Source organism: Desmodus rotundus, chromosome 5, assembly GCF_022682495.2.
Source record: "Desmodus rotundus isolate HL8 chromosome 5, HLdesRot8A.1, whole genome shotgun sequence".
NCBI classification, from domain to species: Eukaryota; Metazoa; Chordata; class Mammalia; order Chiroptera; family Phyllostomidae; genus Desmodus; species Desmodus rotundus.
The window spans coordinates 44,014,486-44,040,611 of record NC_071391.1 but is presented as its reverse complement, the minus strand read 5'-3'; the positions used below and the strand labels follow the sequence as shown (position 1 = coordinate 44,040,611).

The 26,126-nt window shown below is 39.2% G+C and overlaps 3 protein-coding genes across 3 annotated transcripts; 1 reads left to right on the top strand and 2 right to left on the bottom strand.

The window, feature by feature from the left end:
• Nucleotides 1–4,371: 4,371 nt before the first annotated feature.
• Nucleotides 4,372–8,335, bottom strand: LOC112317641 (olfactory receptor 51I2). Its single transcript, XM_045183598.2, has 2 exons — nt 8,308–8,335; nt 4,372–6,522 (listed from the first exon to the last, which is right to left on the bottom strand). The coding sequence occupies exon 2, from the start codon at nt 6,504–6,506 to the stop codon at nt 5,562–5,564; it is 945 nt and encodes a 314-aa protein (XP_045039533.1). The 5' UTR covers nt 6,507–6,522; nt 8,308–8,335; the 3' UTR covers nt 4,372–5,561.
• A 6,253-nt stretch (nt 8,336–14,588) lies between these two features.
• LOC112306829 (olfactory receptor 51I2-like) lies at nt 14,589–15,554 on the bottom strand. Its single transcript, XM_024562850.3, has one exon. It carries the CDS (start codon nt 15,543–15,545, stop codon nt 14,601–14,603), a length of 945 nt encoding a protein of 314 aa, XP_024418618.1. The 5' UTR covers nt 15,546–15,554; the 3' UTR covers nt 14,589–14,600.
• Nucleotides 15,555–19,757: 4,203 nt separating this feature from the next.
• On the top strand, nt 19,758–25,673 carry OR52D1 (olfactory receptor family 52 subfamily D member 1). The gene is made up of 2 exons (XM_053925643.1): nt 19,758–20,897; nt 22,555–25,673. Exon 2 carries the CDS (start codon nt 22,644–22,646, stop codon nt 23,595–23,597), a length of 954 nt encoding a protein of 317 aa, XP_053781618.1. The 5' UTR covers nt 19,758–20,897; nt 22,555–22,643; the 3' UTR covers nt 23,598–25,673.
• The last annotated feature ends 453 nt before the right edge of the window (nt 25,674–26,126 follow it).

The following is a 26,126-nucleotide window of genomic DNA, read 5'->3' as shown; positions in this document are numbered from 1 at the left end:
TAAAATACTTAGACTTTGGCCTAGTAAAAAGGAGAAAAGACATTTTCATACTTCTCCATTTTAAAGATTTTATTTATTTACTTTTAGAGACAGGGGAGGGAGGGAAATATCAATGTGTGGTTGCCTCTCCTACGCCCCCTACTGGGGAGCCTAGCCTGCAAACCCAGGCATGTGCCTTGGGTGGGAATTGAACTGGAGAACTTTCAGTGTGCAGACCAGTGCTCAGTCCACTGAGCCACACCAGCCAAGGCTATACTTTTATTTTGAGCCTGGTAGGCCTACCTCTAACCTAAGAAAATGACATACTGAATATGGTCTAGGTTAAGCTAGTGAGGGGACTATTTTGAAGTTAATGAGAAAAAAATTCTGAATAAAAGAATTCATTATTTTGTCTTGCCTTGTCATGGGAGCTTATCTCATGCTGTGGGCCCATGCTGGGAGGGTTGATGAAGAAAGAGAGAGAGAGAAAAGAAACTAGAACAGAAGACAGAGTAAGAAAAAATTCTTGATCTCAGTCCTCATAGTGAAGACTCATAGAAAAGTTAATATAAACAGAATGTGATAAAGAATTGAAAAAAAACCCACAAATCCATATTATGTGGACTTGTATGAAATTAATTCTTATTTAATTTCATACAAGCCGAGGAAGGGCTTGTGAGCCCAGGAAGTGGAAACACCTTCAGAAACTGGAGGGTGGTGGAAGAGGGTGACACTCTGGCCCCTGGGCGTGGCAGACCATCAGTCTTACTGTCCAAGCACCACAGAGAGGTCCAGCCTCACTTCGCACAGCCATCTCCAGACCTGATCAGCTCTGCTGGGGCAAGTCTGCTACTCTACTACAGTTCCAATTCAGGGGGACCAGAAGTGCGCTTCACCCAGAAACTGTTTTTAAAAGAATAAATAGGAGCAGGGCACAGAGAGTCTATCGTCTTTTATTTTAATAGATAATGTCTTTTTTAATTATTGTTCAATTACAGTTTCCCCTCATTACTCTCCCCTGCCCTATCCACCCCCCACCGTCAACTAGCATCAGAGTTAAGGTTATTGGAGATGTGTCCAACTAGGGGTAGGTGGATGTGGTTCGTGTTCATATTTATAAATTTCTTTTTATTTTTCTTTTCCTCTATTATTCATGGAAAAGTTATTTATCAAATACATAAAATAAATACATGAGATATATTATCCATTAAGCAATCGTTTTATTGGTTGGTTTTGTACATGTGTAACTCAGGGGTCAGCTGATACCACCTAAGCATTTCACATTTCACTGAAATTTGCATAAACCTCCAATACTCTTCAACAGAAAATATAATCCCCCGACAAAACTTTCTGTAAATTGCTGGAGTTGTGACTCCACTTACCTAAAACACTGGTGTATAAGAGACTGTATCAAAAGTTTAGATGACAGAGATCTCAACTAATAGAAACGCAAAGAGCAGAATTAGTTCTTGGACAATCTTGATCTTATATCATTTACTGCCAGTCATGTTTCCTCAGAAACTTTCTCCCCAAACTGTTTTTCAGCCTTCATTCCTCCTGCCCCAGATATGTATTGTAGATACAGTCTTCTACTCAACCCCAGATCTAAAAACTGTGGAGAATTTTGGAGGGAGAGGATATAATTCTGGTGGAAAACTCTCTTTTTTTCACAAGGTTTCGTTATTTTGTTTGCTTATAAGAAACACAACAGCTTACTTATTTATTTATTCAACAATATGTATTGAAATCTAAAATGCGGCCAGCACAGTATTAGGCCCGAGAGCTCAGTGATTACGGAATTTAGTCACTGGGTTTTGTGAGAGAAACCGACCGGCAAAGAGACGGAAGGAGTATACCCAAGTCTCCTGAGACGTGTTTAATAAATGCATACTTCTTTTCAGGATCCCCTGCAAAACTACATCGTGTTTTGAGTGCGTGCACTGTGATGGGCGATGTGGAGAAGTGTCATTGGTGAGAATGTAGTCATTGTTCACTCGAACTGTGTAAAGCCTTTGTATTTAAGGTAAACATCCTATATCAATGGGCTGGGGTAATAACCGTCCTGCAAGGCAATCTGCATTGTTACAATAGAAAACAGACTATAAACGACCGTGGATCAGAATCAACTTTAATTTTTAGTCTCGATGGTGACAGTCAAATTCTTCTGTAAATCTTAAACAGTTTAGAACTGAAAGAGTGCTAAGTGGCATTTTCTATATTTGACACGATGTTATGAAAACAAAATCTTTTCTGCAATATTAATACAAAAACTGATAGCAGTTTAATAAACAAATTCTTGACTAAGTGTTGAAGAGGCAAGCAAAATAAATCTGAAATCCAAAAAATAGAAATTCCTGCTAAACAAATTTAAAACCTTATGTAACTGTGTTAGGGACACTAGATTTGAAGTATTTCCCATGTCAATTACTTACCTTAATTATGGAGATCGATGGCTTCTTTCAACAGGAACTATCATTCAACACTTAGAACCCAAATATCTATAAGAACATTTTACAAATAAAGTAGAAAAACAAGTTTAGGTTTACTAAGAAAAAAGGATTTGTAAGATACAACTGAGGTATAAATTAGATAATTGGGCACTATTTTAAAACCAATCCTGTTTTCTATTCAATGTCAGTTTTTAAAGAACCCCCTATGTCTTCAGTTCACAAAAAATATTGTACACAAGTTTATACTTTTTCATTTGCTTAAATGTCAGTACACAGCTTGAATCCCACTTTGAACAAATATAACTTACCTCAGAGAGGAAAAGCTTTTTCCAAATCAGGTAATTAAGGAACTGGTCAATATATATTACGCAGCAATAATATATATAATATATATTGTATATGCATATATATGATGCATTACTTTTTCATATTAGAAAATAAGAGCTTTTAATTTTCTGTCTCTTCTGCATGTTTTCTATAATGCATATGTAGCATAAACAGGTTATGTGTACTGTGTGTATGGGCAGACATGTGTGGGCACCCCAGTAGTCCTCATCCAACTACCAACCGGACGCTGAGTCCTGCAACACTGAAAAAAATTTCTGCAGTTATTCCTTATTTATTCAGCGCTGAGCTCAGCACACATGTACTCAACTGATGAGGCACACAGGGAAACATCTCCCAATGTCACATGCCCTTTGTTAGCAGGAACCAGGCTCCGCCCATCTCCACATCCCCAGGGCTCATCACAGACCTCCACCCAGGCTAGCCATCCCAGGTATGCTTGCTAAGAGAACCAGTAAGGGATCACTGCACAAAACGCTGATGGAAGTACTTTCCGTGTCACGGTGGCTCCCACTCTTTCTGTCCCCGTGCCTTGTTCTGTGACTTCTCAGTTCTGTAATTAGGATTAAGAGTTGTATTTTTTTAAAAAACAAGCCTAAAAAATACCTAAGTCAGCTATGTGGTTTCTAATATTCAGGTATATATACTGAAGCATGAAGATATAAACCCAAATTTTTTTAACTAAGATTCCCATTTTAAGCATGACTTTAAGGACTGTGGGTGAGTCTTTGTCCTTGATTTATTTTCCCTTTTTTGTTTGCTCATAACTATGTACAGAGTTAGTTTACGATATATTCAGTTTCGTCCCAATATATAAAGGAAGGAAGAAGGTTTTCCACAGTGAGTGGGAAAAGGAGTCTCTGGACCGGGAGGGGATGGCGGGGTAGCTCTTCCAGGTTCATGGCTTTACGGCTCCCCCTGCTGCTGTAGGAACACTCAAAGGAGTCCCTCTCTTTGAGACCACATCTCAGAGCTCTAAGTTTGTTTCTGGAAGATGTCTGGCGCCGTCCTTCTGTTCCAGCCCTAGAACTCTCCATGCCTTTCTCCCAAGAAATGCAAGCAGCTTGAGAAATTTCAGAGCCTGCATCTGCTTCCCATACGAAGGGAGAAGGGAAGCCTTTTCAGCTGTCAGCAGGACCTTCTTTCTCTCTTATTCGAGTGATCTTTATGTTTCATGTGGTTTCCTTCAGGCTGAGGTTATATTCTTTCACAAAAGTCTCTGTGCTGAACATTTCTGAGAATATCAGGTGCTTAGGACCAGAGCTACATTGCTTGATTTGCTCAAGTGCGAAGGACTTGGAACTGGTCAAGATTTCTCCCAGTTTCACCAGTCCATCTCAAAGCCACCTGCCCAGGTGTTTGCCCTCTCCTATTGGGGGTGACTGTTGTGCTTTGTTGTTGTTTTACTTTAAATTTTTGTTATTACCTCCTCTACACTGCTTTCTACCGTATAATTTCTGACCTTGGCTACACCTACCTTGTGCTAGAATACTTGAGGTTTCCCTGTCCTCTACTATTGTTGAAGCTGTTATCTCTAGGATTCTATTCTTTTTTTTGGGGGGGGGGGGAGATTGGCTAATTTGCACTCAGGAAGTGCTTCCAGGAGATTCATATCTATATTTCTGCTATGTTTAGGGCATCATGTGTCCCTATGGCTTCATTTTAGAAAAGTTATGTTATGATCCTCTGAGAGAAAAGCATGGGAAAGAATGTTTGCTTTAAAAAGTGATAATTTTTTCCCAGTATCTTCCTTCTCCAACCATCCAATAAAATTGAATTACACACCATGAAAGTCCCCACACCTTGTACTTTCCTCTGCCAAGTGGCTGCAAGCCTGCATGGTCTGTGCTGTGTGTGATTTGTATGAATTTACAAAGGATTCCTCTTCTTCATGGCTGTTACTGCCTGAGGATTATACTTTGTGAATTTTCTAATACCCTCCACCCTCCTGTCCTCTCCTCTAGCATATGCTGAAGACGCTGGGCTTGGGTGCTCACTACAGGCCATGTAAGTCCACATCTCCGCAAATCGTGGGTCAAACTCCCAAAGCCTCTAGAGCACACGTTTATCACCATCAACAATAGTATCTACTGGCCTTCGTCCATGTAGAGTGTCTGTAGCTCCCTAGGAGAAAGTTAGTCCTCTCCCCGTCATGCACGAGGGATGGCAACATATAATTTTTTCAAAAACTTTTTCTGATTTTAAATTTATAAATTTCAGGTGTTCCATGGTTTATAGTTCATAGTTAATATGGCAAGCATATATGTTTCTTTTTATAAGAGTCGGGAATGCTCTTACTTACTTCAAAGTGTACACTTAATCAGAGCTACTGTATAACATTAATTTTTTAAATGTAAAGATACTCAAAACTATTATTCCTTTAAAAAGTATTGAGTGATACCTATGATCTCCAGTAACATAATACCTAACCACACTATGGTTGATATCTACACAATAGTTTTTTGAAATTTATTTGAAAATACAGATGTTACTAGTATATTGGGACTAATAAAAGGGTATAATTAAAGACCCACTTCCTTGTTAGGTCTGAGGAAAGCTATTTTTGGCAAACTGTTGACACATTTAATTACAAGGTAAGACAGCCTGATATTATGAGTTGTGGGTTATCACCAGACTATACCATACAACTGATTGCAGATAACAAATTGTAGGTCCATGTATGGAAGGAAATCGAAATCCTCCAAAGGACTAAGTTAGTACACACAAAAATCAGCAATAACAAAAAAAGTCATAGGGTACCTGGCTTTCCAGGAGCTTTCTCCCTGGTCACAGCCTAGATCCCAGGAACATCTTGCGTAGCCTTTTACGAATCTCCTTGGTCTTAATAGAATAAATAATTGGGTTGAGCATTGGAGGCACAAAGAGATAAACCAAGGATATGAACTTGTGCACATACTCAGGGGAATGTTTTCCAAATCGATGAACCATGGATACACTAACCATGGGCACATAAAAGATGAGCACAGCACAGATGTGGGACACACATGTGTTGAGGGTCTTAAGCCTTTCCTCCTTGGAGGCAATGGCCAACACAGAGCGCAGTATGAGAACATAGGAGAGGAGGATGAGCACTGAGTCTACACCAAAGGCAGAGATGACAATGAACAGGCCATATATGCTGTTGATGGTGGTATCTTCACAGGGCAAGCGGATGAGGTCTGGGTGCAAGCAGTAGGAATGGGTGAGCACATTGGACTTACAAAAGGGCAGCCTCTTCAAAAGGAAAGGCAGTGGGAACACCATGAAGAAGCTGCGGATGACGATGGATATGCCCATGTGAGCCACGCGGATATCAGTGAGCACAGTGGAATAACGCAAGGGGTTACAGATGGCCACATAGCGGTCGAAACTCATAACCAGCAGGATCCCAGACTCTGTCCAGGAGAAAAAGTGGATGAAGAACATCTGGGTCAGGCAGGCACCAAAGGCAATGTCTGGGGCATGAAAGCACAAGGCAGCCAGTACAGAGGGCAATGTAGAAAAGGACACACCCAGGTCATTGACAGACAGCAGAGATAGGAAGTAATACATCGGCTGGTGCAAGCTGTGCTCCTCCTTTATGATGAAGAGAATTAGAATGTTGCCCAGGATGGAGATAATATAAAGCAGCAAAAGGAGGGCAGTTAACCAGTGCTCCAGGCCCTCCATCTCTGGGAAGGCTGTTAGTGTGAAGCTGGTAGTGCTTGAGACGTTAGTCCCAAAACTTTTCATGAGGATCCCTGAGTGGCTTTTAGGGAAATACAACCAAAGTGAAGTGAAGTCAGACAGTGGAATATATAAAGACAAAATATTTCTTCAGTGCTGGAAAAAGGTTTTGCCCTTTTTCTCTACTAAATGCCATCTACCACCTTCTTCAAGAAGCGAGATACACTATGTCCTCCATGAAGTCCTCCCTTAAGGCTCTCCACTTACTAATGCATTCCCCATTGTACAAGCGATGACTTTTTCTGTCTGTATTCTGAGCTGTGTTTTTTTTCTTGTCTGCATTGAAGCATCACTCCACCTCCTCATCTTCTCTTTGTTGCTTGACCTCTGCACTTATTCACCAAGTGTCCAGAATCTCATGCTTCTTCACTACTGATTGCTCCTGGTTTTTCTCTCTGGCATGTTTACGTGTATTTTCTCTCTTTAGATTAAAGATTCTCAAACTGTGCTGCATGTTGGGATCACTTGAGGAACCTTAAAACTTTCTCTGTTTTTGCTTGGGCCTTGCTCCTATCAGTTAAATCAGAAGATCTAGCAGTGGAACTCCAGAATCAGTATTTTTTAAAATTTCCCAAGGGATTCCAATAAGCAGGCAAGTTTGAAAACTAAAGGTTTAGATCATTTCTGAGCTTCATATATGTCCTACCTCACAAAACTTCTTTCAGGATTTCCTGTCATAGGAAACAAAGAACAAAAAACTCTCTTTATTCCCTTCACATATTCTTCCAGTAACTACTTATTTCTCTGCTCTCTTTATAACCAATATTTTCAAAATTACTTTCCATGCATAATGTCCTTCTAATCTCTCTTCTCTGGGGCAATGATCACACATGTATGTCTCTGGCTCAGACTTCTTGTATCTCTGGACTCCAGACTTCAACTACCTATCACTTGAAATAGCTCATCAGCATCTCAAACATAACCAATGCAAAACTGAACTTTTTAGTAATCATCACATTTGATCTTCTCCAATATGTATCATTTCATAAAAATTTATCATCGTCTATTCACCAGGCCATACAAACCCAGGAGGTATCTCTCACTCTCTCATTCCCAGATCTAATTAATCTATTACCACCTTCCCAAACTATACTTATCACTGGCTGTCTTCTCTATGTCACTTCCAACTGCAATTCATCCCTCAGCATCCTTAACCTCCTGGTTTCTGCAAGACCTTCCTTGCTGACTGACCAGCTTACTTTCATGCCCCTCTCTAATCCATTCTCCACAAAACAGCCAAATTATTTGTTTAGAAAATAAACCAAATAATGTTGCATTCCCACTAAATACCTTTCAATGGCTTCCCTCCCTTTTTGAAATAAAATTTAATGAGAATTCAAGCATCCTTTCTATGGCAAACAGCTACATTAGTACTACCTGGGAACGTATCTTACAGCTATTCTCAGCATTCATTACTTCTCTGCTCATGGGTATGTGTCCCTCTTGTATATCTTCATATATTTTTTTCTTTGACTTTTATCACACTTTAGAATTACAATGAATTGTTACATTTGGTTATTTGATTAGCATCTTTCTCCCCCAATAACTTGTAAGTTCCCATAATTATCTGATTTTCTTCTCATTCTGTCCTTAATGCTTACTGGTCACTGGGCATAGAGCCCTGGATTAGGACTCAGGGATTGCCCGTTCTATTTCTAATCAATAAATATGGATTAAGTAAACTATCTTAAGAAGAAGGTATTACAAACTTCTTCAAATATTTGTACCCTAGTGACTTCAAGATTTTGGAGCTATGAATGAGATTTCTATAGGCCTTGGTAAGGGAAGAGCTGAAGTCCCAACTTACCTCTGCAGCAGCTCCAGTAGATGGGAGGAGAGAGGTAGGTGAAGTGTTTACCAGGGAAGAAACACTGAGAACTCAGCTCACTCTGCATTCAGCCTCCCTGCCAGCTTCCACCCCCTCCAAGCCCTGAGCTATAAAACTGCCTGTTAACAGTCCCCTGGGCCCAGTATGTCCCACTGCACAGAGGTGGCTGGGGCAGCAGGAAATGCAAAAAATTTTGTGTGGGTGGCTCCTCTGTGATGTGGCACTTCTTTGAAGCTGTGAGATTTCAAAGAAACTAAGAGTTAGAACTTGATTGTTATTTATTTTTTGGAAGAGGATCTGATGCCCAGAAACAACTCATTCAGTAAGTGAAAAACAGAGCTAGCTTGAATCCCAGACCCTCTGACTCTCATAGCAAGTTTGGAAGAGAGGCAGTTGTCACATCACAGCCCTTCCAATTTACTTCCCATATTACAAAAATATTTTCAAGTACAATTACATCATATTATTTCCACTGCCAGTAAAGTCCAAACTTTTGTATGGGCCTCTGCTGTCACTGCCTTCCTATCAACCTTTATCTTGAGCCATTTCCCCTTTGTTGTTTCTACTGCAACCGTAATTATCTCCAGTTCCTTGACTATGCAAGGCTTATTACTCCATCCTCATGGTCTTCACAGATGCTGCTTCCCATGTCTTGGAAGCTTTCCCCAGTCACCTCTCCTTCTCGCCAGCCTCTTATCCACCAGCTGTTAGCTTAAACTGGAAGATTTACACTAAACGCAAGAGTCCCCTAACCTCTTAGCCTAATTAATGTTTAGATAACCTTCTCTATTGCTCTTTTCTAGAAACTCGCAGTGTTGTGACTGTGTGATTTAATGTAAACAATGTTATTTGTTCCATGCCTCTCTCCTACATTAATATGTAAGTTCCATGAAAAGTGAGTCTATGTCTTTCTTATTCTTCAGTATACTCAAAGCACTCAGCATGGTGTTGAGCAAATAGTAGGCATGCAACTAATACTTCTGCCATAATTAACACCATCAGAAAAACAGCCTCAGCCTTCTTTCCATAAATGTCTTCAAAATGGGTTACCCTGCTATTGGTGAATCACATGTTAAGGAACATACAACATGAACACACCTATTCAATCGATGGTTTTTCTGGTCAGTGTGTCTGGATACCTATTAGCCCCACAGGGCAGAATGACCCACAGTTAGGTATTTACTTAAACAAATTTACATATTTTTTGTCCAATCTAAATCTAAAACGTCTTTTCATTTCTCGATAGAATCTTTATAAAGTATCTGATTCACTTCTCAACTTAATTAATCCAAGCCAACGTGCACTAGAGAAATCTTTGACCCCACAGGCTGTGTTAGAGGCCCCTTCTCCGGGCTACCACAGACAGTACTCCTGGCATCTTATCTCCCTGGACTGTAGCCGTTGCTATTTGTGTACACTGACTGAGCCCTTTGTGGGTTGGTTTGCCCCACTAACTTACTTAAAATGGATGAGCCCCCTTTGTGTCTCGTATCTTGCATTTCTCCAGCCCAAACTAAGACCATCATTGTTAGATACATTTAGCTTTAGAAGGCAATACGAGAAAGGCCAAGAACTGCAAAAGGTTTCAAAGCTGTGTCACCAACTCAAAGTCACACTAGTCTTGAACTTGGGAAAGAGCTGCCTGGGTTCAGCTCCTGGGCCTTTACTTATAATCTGTACTTCTGTGTCTTTACCTGGGAAACAAAAATAATAATTTTGCCTGCATCATAGGCTGCTGATAGGAGCTAATAAGTTTTTAATAATGAACTTTGAACTGTGACTAGCACATATTAAGCCACCAAGAAGTGTTATCTTTAGTATTCGCTGCTGGTAAAATGAACATGAGAGATTTTAAATGACTAATCTAAGTAGCTCAGTTGAACTAAGAGATCAAGTGAGGCTAGTCCTGACCTCAAGCCTGCCACAGATAAATATTCTGTCATTTTGTTTTAAACTAATTATCTGATACTAGTTTTTGACTACAGCATAAACATTCTGGCTGGCACAGGCTTCTGATGAATGGGATGGGGGGCAGTAAATGTTCAGTGTGCTCCTGATGTGCACCAGGTAGGATGAGTCTCTTGGGACCCAGAACCAGGCCCTCAGAGATAGAAGTATTCGTCCTCTACAGCCCACAGCCACACCTGGAGGAGATTTGGCTTCCCTTCGAAAAGGAACTGTTTATTCCTTGAGCTGGAAAACACCTCCATGGGGAGCCAGCTGGAGCACTCAGAGCTCGCAGCCCTACAGCTCACTCCTAGGACTGCTCACATTATTCTCATTTGCTTTGATTCCTCTCTCTCTCCCTCTCTCTCTATCTCCCTCTCCCTGTCACACACACACATTTTATTAAAAAAATAAATCTTTTCTCACTAAACAGACTACTAACGAAATTTCTGTCAATGCTTCTGAATACTTTTACATGCAAATGTATGACTATTGAACAATAATACTGTATGTTGGTGTTTTAAAGAAAATTGTAACCATGCCAGAAATATTATCTGAAAAATATTTTATTTGAAATACTTCTTTACAATGGTTTATACATTCTTTTAAGCTATGCTATACTAGAACTCTGTTGTGGTAGCCATATCTTCTATTTAATTAGTGTAACTTTTTAATTTTTTTTTTTGTATTTTGGCACTTGGGAGATCACTTTCATTCTTGTCCAATTTCTTAACTTTTTAGAACATATGATGGAGTGTAATCTCAATTGTACAGTAATACTAAATTACTTTAAATTATGTTGTTTTATGAAAAAAATACTCACAGTTAAGTAAACTGAATTCGGGAAAAAATGATACCTTTAATATTCGATTAATCTTCCACCAAGCCACATGCTTTGTGTCCATTCAAGTTTATTTGTAACCTATCAATAATAGTTAAAGTTTTATTCCATAAAATTTCTCATTAAAATATTACTGAGGGGAATTAATTTTTAAGTTTGATAATTGAAGGACTTAATAACTAAAATACTTGTGTTTTCTAAATCACTAGTTTTGTATTATGTTATATTTGGAAAATTTTTTCAAATTTTGATAACCTTCCCATTTTAAGCCTTAGTGCTTCCTGGATCCACAATTTACATCACCTGCAAATGATTGTATTACAGTTACATTCATTTATTTATCTAATCCATAAGTATTGATTGAAATCTACTAAATAATTAGTACAATGTTAAGCCCTAGGGACAATTTTGGTTACTTTCACAGTAACCAAATTATAATAAGTGTTGCGTACTTCTTATATGACAAGCAAGGTACCAAGTATCTTACAGATATAATCTCTAAACTATAAAAACACAACAATCTGGGGATTTTTGTAGCAATTTTACAAATGAGTCAATTGAGGCTCAGGGAGATTGGAGTTTTTCCAAGGTCTTGATAGACCTTAAGAAAAGTTGACACTCCTTCTAATATTAACAAATAATTCATTCTTTCAAGAAGCTTAAGATTCAAATAGGGAGCCGCGTACAGGGGAAGACAGAATCATATCTAGGTGCTGTGGTATAACTCTACATGAATACATTTGAAGTATATAAAATAATGAAACATTTGTTTTACCAAGCAGATGGAGGGCAGGTAATAAAGAAGTGATGGAAATGCTGAGTCAGTGTCTGGCTCATGGTATTTGTCTAATAAATTTTTTGATGAACAATTAGAATGATATGTAGTTTCCAAGTATATAAAAATAGACAAGATATTCCAAGAAAAGCTGATCAAAACAAAAATACAGAGGCATAAAGCAACTTGCTGGTTTCACAATCACATGTAGCTTCATTAGCTGGAGCAACCTTTTATTTCTGAGGGGTGGGGGATGTGTTTAGGGGTAGGAAAACCTAAGAAATGAATATAATAGTGATATTATTAAGGTACATGTTAAGGGATTTGGACTTCATCTTTAAGCAATAGGTGCCATTTAAGGCTATGAATGTTCTATAGATTCTTTAGGGAGATTTTTCTGGCTCCAGCTTGGAAAAGTGAGAAAAAAGAATGGCGAACAGGGACATCAGTTTGGAGATATTGCCAGGGTGAAGTGAGGTGTAACAATGAAGGCCCCAAATAAGGTGACAACAGTGGTGAAGTAGAGGCAAAGATTGGATAAGCCAAAGTCTAATTAGAATTTTGAGGACTTAGTATCCAGTTACAGATAACGGGGTAAGGTAAAAGAGTTCATTTCTGTCTCAAGGTTTGTGACATTACTAAAGGAGTCCCCTACAAATTAGTAAATAACAATGTCCAAAAAGGCAAAATTGTTTTCCCTTTATTTTAACCAGCAAGTATACAATTTCACATGTAAAGAAAATATACAGATAATTTTTTCTTCATTTTTTTACAGGATGGAATTTTTTCTCATTAGATACATTTTCTGGAATCAGCTATTATTTATATTTTTGCATTATTTCACTCATGAACACGAATCATATTAAGAGATTTTGGAAAACTGTGTCTCTTTTTTAATTGTAGGATATGTGTCAATTATTCTTTGTGGACTTATTAAAAAATTAATTATTGAATTACTTCTACTCTTTCCCATTTACTTTCATCACTTCTTTATTTTAACTTTTACAATTATATTACATAGATTTGTATTCTTCTATAATATTATAAATTGAATGCTGAATTTCTGAACTTCCACTCCTTTGTTTTTCATAAAACTACTACCCAAATTTACCAAATGTTATTTTTACTGAAAGTTAGAATATTTAATACAATTCACATGCAATTACATTGATCTCATCCTAAAAGCTGGGTGGACAGTGTGTGTCATTGAAATAAATATTGACATGCATAGCTAGAGCCAGTGTATCATACATACTTTATTTTAACCAATATTCTTTTGATGTATTTATTTTATATCATTCTGATAAGAACACTCAACATGAGAGTTACCCTCTTAACAAAATTTTAAGTGCACAATACTTTATCATTGAGTATAGGTACAATGTTCCATAGCAAATCTCTACATACAGCTTATCCACCTTGTTTAACTAAAACTGTATGCCTATTGGCCAGTAACTCCTCATTTCCCCCTTCCCCAGACACTGACAATCATCATTTCACTCTTTAATTCTATCAATTTGCTTATTTTTCTAGTTCATATAAATGAAATCATATAGAATTTATCTTTCTGTGTCTGGCTTATTTCACTTAGCATGATATCCTCAAAGCCGTCCGTGTTGTTGCATACTGCAGAATTTTCTTCTTGAAGGCTAGACTAGTATTCCACTTATGTGTATACCATATTTTATTTATTCATTTATTGGTTGATAAACATTTAGTCTTTTCCATAGTCTGAATTTTGTAATTAGTGCTCTATTGAATATGGAAGCGCTGATGGCTACTTGAGATCCTATTTCATTTATTTCCAATATATACCCAAAACTGAGATTAATGCATCATATGGTTATAACACCAAAAGCAGAGGAAACAAAAGTAAAACTAAACAAGTGGGACTATATCAGCCTAAAAAGTTTATGCACAACAAAGAAAACAATCAACATAGAATAAAGGCAACCCATGAAACGGAAGAAAATATTGGCAAACCACATATCTGATAAGGGGGTAGTTTGTAAACTATATAAGAAACTTTTTACAATTCAATAGAAAAAGAACAAATAACCTGACTTTAAAATGGGTTAAGGAGTTGGATAGCCATTCTACCAAAGAAGACACACAAATGACACACAGTATATGAAAAATGTTCCATGTCTCTATTTAACAAAAAATGCATATGGAAACCACAGAAAATACCAGTTCACACTGGTCAAGATGACTATTTATCGAGAAAACAAAAGGAAATAAATGTTGGCAGGGATGTGGAGGGATCTGGACACTACACGCTGTTGGTGGAAATGTGAAATCGTGCCTCTGCCAAAAACTGGGGAAAAGAATCCTTCACCCATTGTGGAACTATTTCCATGGTAACAAGCAGTTTTCTTTCTGATGATTCACTTTAAACAATGATGATAAAAACACATCTTGACAAGTTTGGGGACTGATTATGAGAATGTCCATTTTGAATTAAAATAAACAGAAAAATTGAGCAATGTTTTTTGCTGAATTATGACCCAGTTTACCTTGCCAAAGCATGTGGACTGGAATGTTAACGAGTGCCAAGATATCACCAAACATCAGGTGGCAGAAGTCCTAACAGTAGGTTAGTATTCAAGGAAAATCTGAAAAGTCTTGTCAAAAGAGGTTGGGAAAATTCAAATTTGTCCAATAACAGTGAATATTCCCTGTGTCTTGGCCTTTCACCATGACTCCTGCTTAAAACTTGGTTCCCAGTAGTATTTTGAAAAGTCTTCGACGAATCTCTTTGGTTTTGATGGAGTAGATAACAGGGTTGAGCATTGGAGGAACAAAGAGATAAATGAGGGACATGAGTGTGTGCACATACTGTGGAGCGTGCCTCCCGTAGCGAGCTGCCATGGACACACCAACCATGGGCCCATAGAAGATGAGCACAGCACACATGTGTGACACACATGTGTTGAGTGTCTTTAACCGTTCCTCCCAAGAGGCAATGGCAAGTACAGAGCGTAGTATGAGCAAGTAGGAGAGAAGAATGAGTGCAGAGTCCAGACCAAAGGAAGAGATGACAACGAATAGACCAAAAATATTATTGATGGTGATGTCGCCACAGGGCAGGCGGATCAGATCTGGATGCAGACAGTAGGCATGGGAGAGTACATTGTCCTTGCAGAAAGGCAGCCTCCTCAGAAGGAAAGGCAGTGGGAAAACCATGCAGAAACTGCGAACGATAACAGACACGCCCATGCGGGCCACACGAGCATCAGTGAGCACTGTGGCATAGTGTAGCGGATTACAGATAGCCACATAGCGGTCAAAACTCATAGCCAGCAGGATTCCAGACTCTGTGAAGGAGAAGAGGTGAATAAAGAACATTTGAGCCATGCAAGAATCAAAGCTGATCTTCCTCACGTGAAAGCAAAACGTGGCCAGCACAGTGGGCAGTGTGGAAAAAGACACACCTAAGTCATTAACTGATAGCAGAGACAGGAAGTAGTACATAGGCTGATGCAAGCTCTGCTTCTCCTTGATAATAAAAAGGATAAAGGCATTGCCCACAATGGAGACAATGTAGAGAGTACCAAGGAGCAGAAACATCCAGTGTTGGGAGGTCTCCAGCCCTGGGAAACCAGTCAGGGTGAAAGGAGGCAACTCTGAACTGTTGTCAGGGTTACCTCCCATGCTGGAACTATTTCTTAGATTCTCTGGTCACTATCCTGGAAAGAAAACAAACATACAGTTTTATCTGTGGCCTACGACTAATATTTTAAGACCCTTAAATACCATCCAGCTCCTCACTTTATGGCATTTGTCTATTTTGTTTACCAAATCACTCATTCTTGTTTCTCATTGTCACTAACAGTACTGAAATTGTCCAAGTTTTCTCAGTTTATCTATCTGGCTAAAGAGATTATGTTGCCTTTCTTTATACATACATCTGTTGCCACTTTGCTCTTTCTCACAATTAAAGCTATAACTCATTATCAATCTGGGAGTGTCACTTTGTCCAAGATCCATGGCAAAACCATTCGGTCCTCCCCCTGGGCATTCCACTTACTCATTGAACCATGAAGTTTTCTCCTTTCCATTTTCTTATGCTACCAAATATTTACTACCTTATTATGAATCCCTGGCTTTTCTATTCCTTTGCTGTCTCTCAGTTGCTCCAGATGTTTGTCCAGACAGGAGATGGATGGAGAGAAAGCTATCCATACATAGAGATAATCTTCCAGATGTTCATCAGATGCATTTGGCTCCTGTACTTCCACTCATCTTTTTATTCCTCTCTCTATTTCTCTTATGGCATTCCTTTTCTCCCTGAATAACTTCATTTCTTGAAAATCTTTTTAAATAGCTTATTTTAGAACTGAAAAATTATTTAACAATCAGTAATAATAAAGTATTTGTAATTAATAATTACTTAATAAGTAATTTAAATCATTTTCCTGAGAACATCTGTGTTCTTCATGTCCTTAAATAACAACATCATTGTATCTAAGATTGAGGCTCAATATCCAAACATCACTGGCTTTTTCTTCCCTTTACGTTCTACATTAAACTCAGGAACAACAGATACAAACATTGACTCCAAAGTGCCTCTGTCAGCACTTTTCTGTATTTGCTTTGACCTGCACCACATACTTCAGATCCAAGAAATTACTTTCTTGTACCATAACAACAGTCTCCTAATAAATCTCATGCTTCTCTCTATTTCATTCTCTCTTCTGGAGTATAACTAATATTTTTTAAAGACAAATCTAAAAATGGCATTGTTCTGATTAGAAACCTTACATGTCCCCTTATTGCCAAGGGATCAAATCCAAACTCACTAGCCTAGAATTGAAGGCCCTCTGTAGTCAGTACTGAATCAATATTTCTGGTCTGAAATCTTTAAAATTTTTTCTTGAACCTCAAGATACCCAGAGAGGTCTATATGCTCTTATCCAAACAGGAACCACAGTTCCTCAACTCGCACAGATTCTAGATGCAGAGGTTTCCCAGAATGTACGTACCCATTCAAACCATCTCCCAAGTCCAGAATCAATGATGCCCTCCTTCATGAACACTGGGTTTGTCCTTGCCAGCAGAGGTAACTTCTCTCCCATCATTCTCACAACTATAGGTTTGCCTCTCCTTCTGTACTTGTTTTTTTCCAGCCCTGCATTATAGTTGTGTGAGTCCTATCTTTTCTACTGACTCACCAGGTGCAAGATCTCAACCCTGACTCTCCTTTTTGTTTAAGTCCCAGCCATGGTTAATGCAGGGTCTCTAACAGGAGATGTACTAAATAAGTCAGAGATTCCTTTTGGCTGTCTTTGTTGTAAATCAGAGATGCTAAGAAACTTAGCTATAGATGTTGTGTAGATCCAACGGTGGATAGGTGTGAAAACTCTTACATAGAAAGACTGTGCAACTCTGAGTTCTAAAGCCTGCACCATACCTGTCTTTGCTCTTTCATCTTTGCCCCTTCTCTATGCAATTTTTTTGTTCATTCCATATTGGTAGGACCCCTTTGCTTTTCCTACTTGAAAACACTTCCTAAAAATGTTTCTTTGCTTCTGTGCGCAATATGCAGACACCTTCTATTGCAAGTCTTTTAGCACTATGTGAGGTCCTGCCATGTGGCTTACAAAGCAGCCAGTGTCGTTTTATACACCCCCTTATACCAGGTTATTCTGAGAAGAGTGAGAAGGTACCTATTTACACCAAGGCATCTATATGCGAAGTGTAGCCTAACATGGTGTCTCTGCAGGCAAAGTAATGACCTGAAGCAGAAAGCATGGCAGGATTTCAGCAAATGAACAACAGACAGAAAATATAAAACTGGGAAGGTGATAAAAGTGAAAGAAGCATTAAAAAAACCGTAACTCTGATTAGGAGCAGCACTTCCTTCTTCAAACTGTTATGTTCTAACACTCAGGATTTTTCAAGTAGAGGCAGACTGCCTTAGGCCTGAGTCTAGAGTGTCTGACACCCCAATTTACCTACTTGTGATAGCTCCATGCATGGAGGGTACAGACAGAGGGAGAGCAGTAATGGGGGTCCTGCATGCCCTGCCCATAGCCAGCAGTTACTTCTGCCAACTGCCTGGCCCGAGCAATATAAGGCTGCCTCCAGGAATCCCCTTGAGTTTATAACCACTCAGGAGCTCAGATCAGCTCAGGAGCTCATGGACTACTGGGAATATGGAGTATCCACAGTACTCCACACTGCTCTGAGTTAGCATTTCAACGTTCATATACAGGAGTAGAAAAGATCAGAACAGGCCCTCCAAGAATATTCTATGTAGTCCCTCATTTTAGAGAACAGATCATTAGAGCCTCAAAAGAAAAGGGACATCTCAAATTTATACAGCTCATCAATGGCAGAATATTTAAACCTAGGTCTTCTAACTTAGCTTGTGGCTTTTTTTTTTACTATACTACTACGATAAATATCCACAAGAATCCTCTAAAGAGTGCTTAAGCCATATATAAATTAATGTCAACATCTGAATTTATTAGAACACGTGAAATTCTCACTGGATCATCCATGAAAGTGACCCCGGGCACGATAAGAAGCACTGGTACACTGTGGCTGGCCACACACACAGTATAAGTCAGATTATAGAACATATTTGCCCTGGTTAAGACGGTGTGGAGAGCACTGCAGTATACGGCAGCAGTATGTCCCACCTATTTATGCATTCCTTCTTGTATGTGCCCTGACCACTGGGAGTCAAACATGGAACCTCAATGCATCGGGAAGAAGCTCTAAACAACTGAGCTACCTGGCCAGGGCCAAATGACAATTTTTAAACATCAACGTTGTTGAGCGAACATATACTATTTCAAAATTATTTTACAAAGTACCCAGGCAAAAATTCTGAAGACCATGCATCTGAATTAATATGAGAGAAGACAGGCACACTAGTCCCCCTTTATCTGTGGTTTTGCTTTCCGTGGTTTCAGTTACCTCTGGTCAACTGACGTCTGTAATTGTTAAAGAGAAGTGTCCATCATAAATAATTTATAAGTTTAAAATCACACACCGTTGTGAACAGTGTGACAAAACATTGCACCATACACTCGGGGACCTGAATTATCCCTTTCTCCAGTATACCCACCTGTACACACTACCTGCCCATTGGCCACTCAGCAGTTATCAGATTGACTGATACACTATCACAGTGATTGTATTCAAGTAACCCTTACTTTTCTTCACAATGGCTCCAAATTGCAAGAGTAGTTAAGCTTTATTACAGGTAGGTATGTATAGGGGAATATATACTATAGGTAGGGTTTGGTACAATCCATGGTTTGAGGCACCCACAGGGGGCCTTGGAACACATGTCCTATGAATAAAGTTCCAGGAGGGACTACTGTGTGCACAAGGGAAGAGTGTAGTACTCTGAAGGCTTTGATGGAAGAAATTCTCAATACAAATGCTTGATGTGGGTCTCCTATCAAATACAAAGGGATCTCGCCAGAGGACTGATGCTGTTCACTCCCAGGGCTAGCTTTGTGGGCATGAAACCAATGCAGTCACTTAAGGCCCATGCCCAGAAGGGCCATGTGTTCCTTTCAATGTTCTGCTTCCATGCTTTTGGAGTTTTTAATAATTAATTTTGAACTTAAGTTTTGTGAACTGAAGTCTAATAAGACAATGGAGCATAAAAATGTCCACTGTCACTTCCTCCCACCCTCTTTGCATAAAGCATTAGTGATGGCCTCTGCACACAGAACACCGTGAACCCATGATGCACAAAAATCCAAGGAAATACACAGTGTTAAGGAGGAAAGAGAAGAAAAGGGAAGAGAAGAGCAGGGAAGAAAAACAAAAATTGCTACATTATATTCCCACTTTTCTTGAAAATTCTCTAGGGGAAGCTTCCCTTCCTCATTTCTTTCTCCCCTGTTCAGCCCCTCCTTATTCTTGCCCCACAAATGAGCACCATGGCTCAATCCCCTAGAGCAGGACCCCTGGGTTTTCACACCTGAATGTCACAAAGAGTCAATAAATAACCTCAATTACTAAGCTCCTGGCCAGAGGAGACTGGGACCCAAGGGTAAGCTGAAGATACTCACTGGGCTCACAAAACTAAGGACAAATTACATATTTCAACCCACACTCCATTTGAATTCAGGCATATCAACACTCAGATACCATTATCTTCCAAATCACACCTATACAACCTACACAAAAACACAGTTTTCACATCCCTAAACAAGCCATTGTATTCAGGTATACCACACCTGTTACAAGCTCTTACTACATAACATACCTTCTCACATAGCCTCACACTCACATATGACACAGCTCACAGAGCTCCAATCTCAGCTTATAAAAACACATCACACACTTGACATCAGATTCCTCATAAATCTGTGCTGAAAGAAAGAACGCAGAGTTCATTTACTGAAGTCTAGGTCTCGGAAGGAGCAGTGAGTGACTATAGTGACCCAGAGACATGGCTGAGTGAGATGAATTTGGAAGGATGCTCTATTCTATCCAGAGTGATGCTTCAGCTCAGTCTTTTCCTCCTTCATTTCCCTGGAAAACAACCGTGCTGGTGGTACCTAATCTTTCTGGTTCCCACATCCACAGACTCTCACAAAGTAACAGCTTCCTTATAATAATGATTTGAAATCTTCTGTTGCAGAGAAGAATAAACTAGGAAAAAAGGAGAAGAGCAGATGGTGATGACTTCAACCCCCCTCTCTCCACCACCCAAGCTTCTTTCTTCTAGTGGCTGGGGTCATTTGTGAAAGTCTCAGGCAAATCAGAGGGGCTCTCCACTTTTATCATTCTGTTTGGAATCCAGAGGAGTAACATGATTGTAACATCATTCAATACTGATATTAGCCTGCCTTTGCTTTAAAACATAGTAATGAAGTGTTTGGCCCTGTAAATGGACAGTAAGTGTGATGAAAACACCAATTGTTAAATCAGAAGAATTGGGACCTAATTTCAGTTCTGACAGCAGCAGGCTTTGTGGTCTGGATTCTATCAGTTCACTTCTCTGAACATGGACTTCCTCTTGGCAAGACAGAGGTGAGTATGATTATTATATTCTGTGTTACTCTTATATGCAGCTATGAGACAAGGAGCTTGTAGAAATGGGAAGGACGTTGTTTATGGTGTCCAGAATTTTTAATTCCATGCACTTTACTCTTTCTCAACCACAAAAACCTGTGTGAGATAAATAAGCCAGGCATTGTCATCCCCAATTTGGAGGTAAGAAAATTGAGTCTCAAAAAGGTAATGAGACTTACCAATGCTAAATGATGAATGGTAAAAAAGCAAGACTAGAATTCCAGAACTGTTGGTTTTTAATTTTCTTTATTTTTCCATTATAGTTTACATTCAATATTATTCTGTATTAGCTTCAGAGGTACAGCATAGTGGTTAGACAGTCATGAAGTCTAGAGTGGTCTTCCTCATATTTCCAGTATCCTCCTGGCCCCAAATGTAGTTATTATGGTATTATTGACTGTATTCCTTGTGTTATACTTTACATCTCTGTGATTATACTATAGTTCATTGCTTTCGTTGATTATACCAATTCGTTGCTTTTTATAAATTGAGATTTCTCAAAATGGGGAACAATTGTCCCAGGTTATATAATGCTCTTGTGATAGAACCAGGACTAAAATTCAGGATCCCAGGCATCCTACAAAGGATTCTTTCAGGGATATGATGTTACTGGGTGGCGAGGGATGCGGGGGGGGGGGGGGGGGGGGGGGGCAGAGATGTGCATAATACTAGCTTTCTACAGAAAAAAGGAATTCACTCTTTCAGGCTGTCTACTGTTGATGAACTCTAGGACACTCCACTCACTCCTCAACCTGCCTGTATTATCACTTGACATTCTGATCAAGCCATTAGTCCAACTATTCCACTGTTGGGCACAGAGTACATTGAAAACGCTTTACCATAGTTAGCAGTGCTGTTCTCCCAGCTAGCATGTCTGATGCATGTCTTACTTTCTTACATGTCACCCTCATGGATGTTCAAAACACTGTAGTTATTTGAGCATGCATTTGAGTGTATTCAGGCTGCCAGCCTCTTGCTAGAGACTTCAGGTGAGATATAAAAATGAGCCATTTGGTGTATATCTGGGCAACTATGTCAGAAATACAGATTAAGTCAGTAAAACACGACATTAAGGCAAGATGTCAAAGGTATGTTGTTAAGAGTTATCAGAATTGAGTCTTTTAGTGAATATTGAGCAAAACCTCTAGGTATAGGTAAGTCGTGTGGATTTTGCAACTGTGTAAAGACATGGTTCCCAGCTCAATAGACTTTTGAAAAGTAATGGATGAGCAAAAAAATATAAAGATGACTCAGGACTCGATTAGAGAAGGAAGGCTTCTGGGAGACAGAGGTGCTGCCTGATATTTACAAATTAGAGAGATTAACAAAAAAGAAAAGGAAAAGTGTTCCTTGGGCAAATTGAATAGATAAACTGAAAAAAGAAGCAACAACTTTTTCTAGATGTATGTGGACAAAATAAAGTGAATAATGGGCAGGATGAAGTAGGAGATAAGTCTGGAAGAATTACACAGGGAAAATGCTTAAGTTCTTAGCTTCGTGTTTAGAACATGGAAGACAGCAAATGAAAAAAGTGGATTATATAAGATAGTGTCTTTTAAGACTCTGAAACATTTTAATAACAAACATTTTTCTCAATCTCTAATACATTGTTCAGAGAAAAGATCATCATTTTATATGAATGAATCAAACACCTAATGTTACAGAACTAGCACCTACTGGATAGTCTTTTATTTGCCAGGCACAATGTCAACTTCCAACATCAGTGATGACAGTCTCCCAGTCACTCTCTTCTTGACTGGGATCCCAGGGCTGGAGTGGGCCCACATCTGGATTGCCATCCCCTTTTGTGCCATGTATTTGGTAGCACTGGCTGGGAATGCTGCCCTCATCTTGGTAATTGCCGTGGACAATGTACTTCATGCACCCATGTACCTTTTCCTTTGCCTTCTCTCACTCTCTGACCTGGCTCTCAGCTCCACCACTGTGCCCAAAATGCTGGCCATTCTGTGGCTCCAGGCTGGTGAGATTTCCTTTGGGGGCTGCCTGGCCCAGATGTTTTGTGTCCATTCTATCTATGCTTTGGAGTCGTCAATCCTTCTTGCCATGGCCTTTGATCGATATGTGGCCATCTGCAACCCACTGAGATACACAGTCATCTTTAACCATACAGTCATAGGCAAAATTGGCCTTGTTGGGATATTCCGTAGTGTGGCCATTGTTTCCCCCTTCATCTTTTTATTGAGGCGACTGCCCTACTGTCAGCACCATGTCATGGCACACACATACTGTGAGCACATGGGCATTGCTCGACTGGCCTGTGCCAACATCACTGTCAATATCATCTATGGGCTGACTGTGGCCCTGCTGGCCATGGGTCTGGATTCTATTCTCATTGCTATCTCCTATGGCTTTATCCTTCGTGCTGTCTTTCGTCTTCCTTCCCGCGATGCCCAGCACAAGGCTCTGAGTACCTGTGGCTCCCACCTTGGGGTCATTCTGGTCTTCTACATTCCTGCCTTCTTCTCCTTCCTCACCCACCGTTTTGGCCAACACCGAGTCCCCAAGCATGTGCACATCTTCCTGGCTAATCTCTATGTGCTGGTGCCTCCTGTGCTCAACCCAGTCATCTATGGGGCTCGGACCAAGGAGATTCGGAGTCGACTTCTAAGACTACTTCGCATAAAGGTTTCAATATGAATTCTGAGCAGAGGTTGGAAATCAGAAGATTAAATGTGCGTAATAGCAATCTAGATGCATTTACATGGGCGGAGACCTATGATATGAGAGGAATGTGTTTACCTGGCAGAAAACTCTGGAAAGAGAAAAAAGCCAAATAAGTTGGAGATATCAATAATCACATTGAAATATCTTTTTTATGAGGCTCCTTAAGCAACTCTGAATAGACAGAAAAGTGATATTTTTAATATTGTCTCAGAAGGATCTACAATTTATTAAAGGGTAAATCAGTTGCTGTTCTGGGTTTCAGAGTGGGGATATTCTACTGTGAATGGAGGTAGGAAAAAAAAGAATATTTGAAGTAAATTGAATTTGAATTTCAATATTTTGAGTGATTAAGCACACAAGGTGTAAAGTCAGAGTGTGCCTGGATTTGAATCTCGGTTCCCTTACTTCTGAGTTTTGTGGCCTTGAGCATCTTGTTAAATCTTTATATGCTTCAGTTTGACAAACTGTTAAATAGCAGGTAATGACAGAATCTAACTCTTAATGTTGTAGTGAAGAATAAATAAATTAACAGATATAAAAAACTGAAGACAGTGCCTAACATGTAACATGTTCAGTAAAATAAGATGAGAAAGTTATGTAAACTCCCTAAATATTATTAACCAAGTTATAATTTATTTAGGGCTGTTTTATACTACATCACTGCCCAGGGTTTTTGTGATAACCGTATAACAACTCAAAAATATTTAGACAGTGTTTATATTATGAATAGTGCTCATTAAAGCTGCATTTTCTCCACCTCTCTGGTCTTCCAGTTTGACATCCCTTTCTTCTTAGCCATAAAGTAATTTCTTAAGAATTCAAGGAAGATGCCTCAGAATCCAAATACCTTTTAAAATAATTCTTTATTGCATTAATAACCTCACTTCCAAAATACACAAATAGGCACACAGATACTCCTCCCAGTGTCTCAAAAATATGGTTGTCATTATCCGCATTTTAAGTTAGGAGCCTGTGATTCATAGAGGCTAATAGTCCTAAGGTTATGCATTTGTATGAACAATATCTCATATATTATCCAGTGTTTTATAATGGAAAGAAATGTAATATGTGGGTCTAGATATACTTAAGCTAAAATCTTGACTTCCTTATCTACTATCAGCTTCATAATCTAGTCCATACTATTTTATGAGCCCCAGCCTTAGAACCTGACATAAAGCAAGCACTCTATAAAAATTGGTGATAGTTGATAGTATTTGGTTAAAAAATCTTTAAATGTATAAAGGTATGCTGTGGTTTATTATATTTGCATGACCTAAAATAATCTACATTGTTTATCTATTTACTTCTTGATTCATATATTAACATTCTAAAACTTCATCAAAATAGGTGTCTTATCTGTGTCTTACATAATGCTAATATTCTCTCAATAAATAATATGGAAAAATATGGACCATACTGGTATATATCCTATTTTTTTCTTGTATTAGAGAATGATGTCTTCATCGTGCTGTTGTATTGAGTAATGACAATGTATGCCAAGCATGCCAGACACACAGGAGGTGTTCAAACGATGAGATTTTGCTTGTTTTATATTACACTGGGCTGATCAGATGAAGGCACATCCACAAGGATCAGGAGAGAGGGAAGAGTTTTTTTACTCAGGATTGCAATTTGCTGAGACAAAAGGAGAAATGTCAGTTCTGGCCACAGAAAAGTTCAAGTGTAGCTATAAAGGCAAGTTCATCCTCAGGGACCTGTCATGTCTGTGGCCCCAGAGGAGCTCAGAGGAGAAAGAGCAAAGGGGTAGAGCAGGAAGTGGAAGAGAAGGAGGAACAGGACAACTGTGCAGGAACAGCCAACAAAGAGCATTGCCAGAAGATCCTAAGGAAGCTGGATGAGATTAGATTCCTAGGGACCTGCAAAGACAGACAAAGACAAGAAAAAATGTGCAGCCCTTACAAGTTTTATGAATTTATTGAAGCAGTGATGGATCCGTCTCAATCAGTTTTTTAATGGCTTTATTGAGGTAAAATTGATATACAAACACTGTACATGTATGGTGTATACCTGATGTGTTTGGACACATGCATACTGCCGTGATGCTGTCACCACAGTCAATGTATTAAACTATCTGACGCCTCTGAAAGTTTCCTTGTGTCTGTGTCTGTGTGTGTGTCAAGAATCTTCTATCAGTTTTAACTCAAGGCAGAAGTAAAGTGAGGTTAGTGGGTAATAGGAGAAAGCAATGTTTTCCCAGGTGACACTACTGATCACCACAGCCCAGTGTTCAGTATCATCCATTCTTAAGAACACACATAAAGGGAATTTGACTTCTGAGGACAGACAAAAGTCACCCATCATCGACAATGTGCGAACTATTCAGCCTGCTCTGTGAGCGGAGCCCTGCTAGGGACCTAAGCAACCTTTCTGCTGGACCACTTTGCAAGTCGTACACTTGCATAGGAATCAGTGTAATTACCAAATTGCAGAGAAGAGTTTACAACAAGCCTAACCATGGAACCCTGCTGTGCTGGATATTCT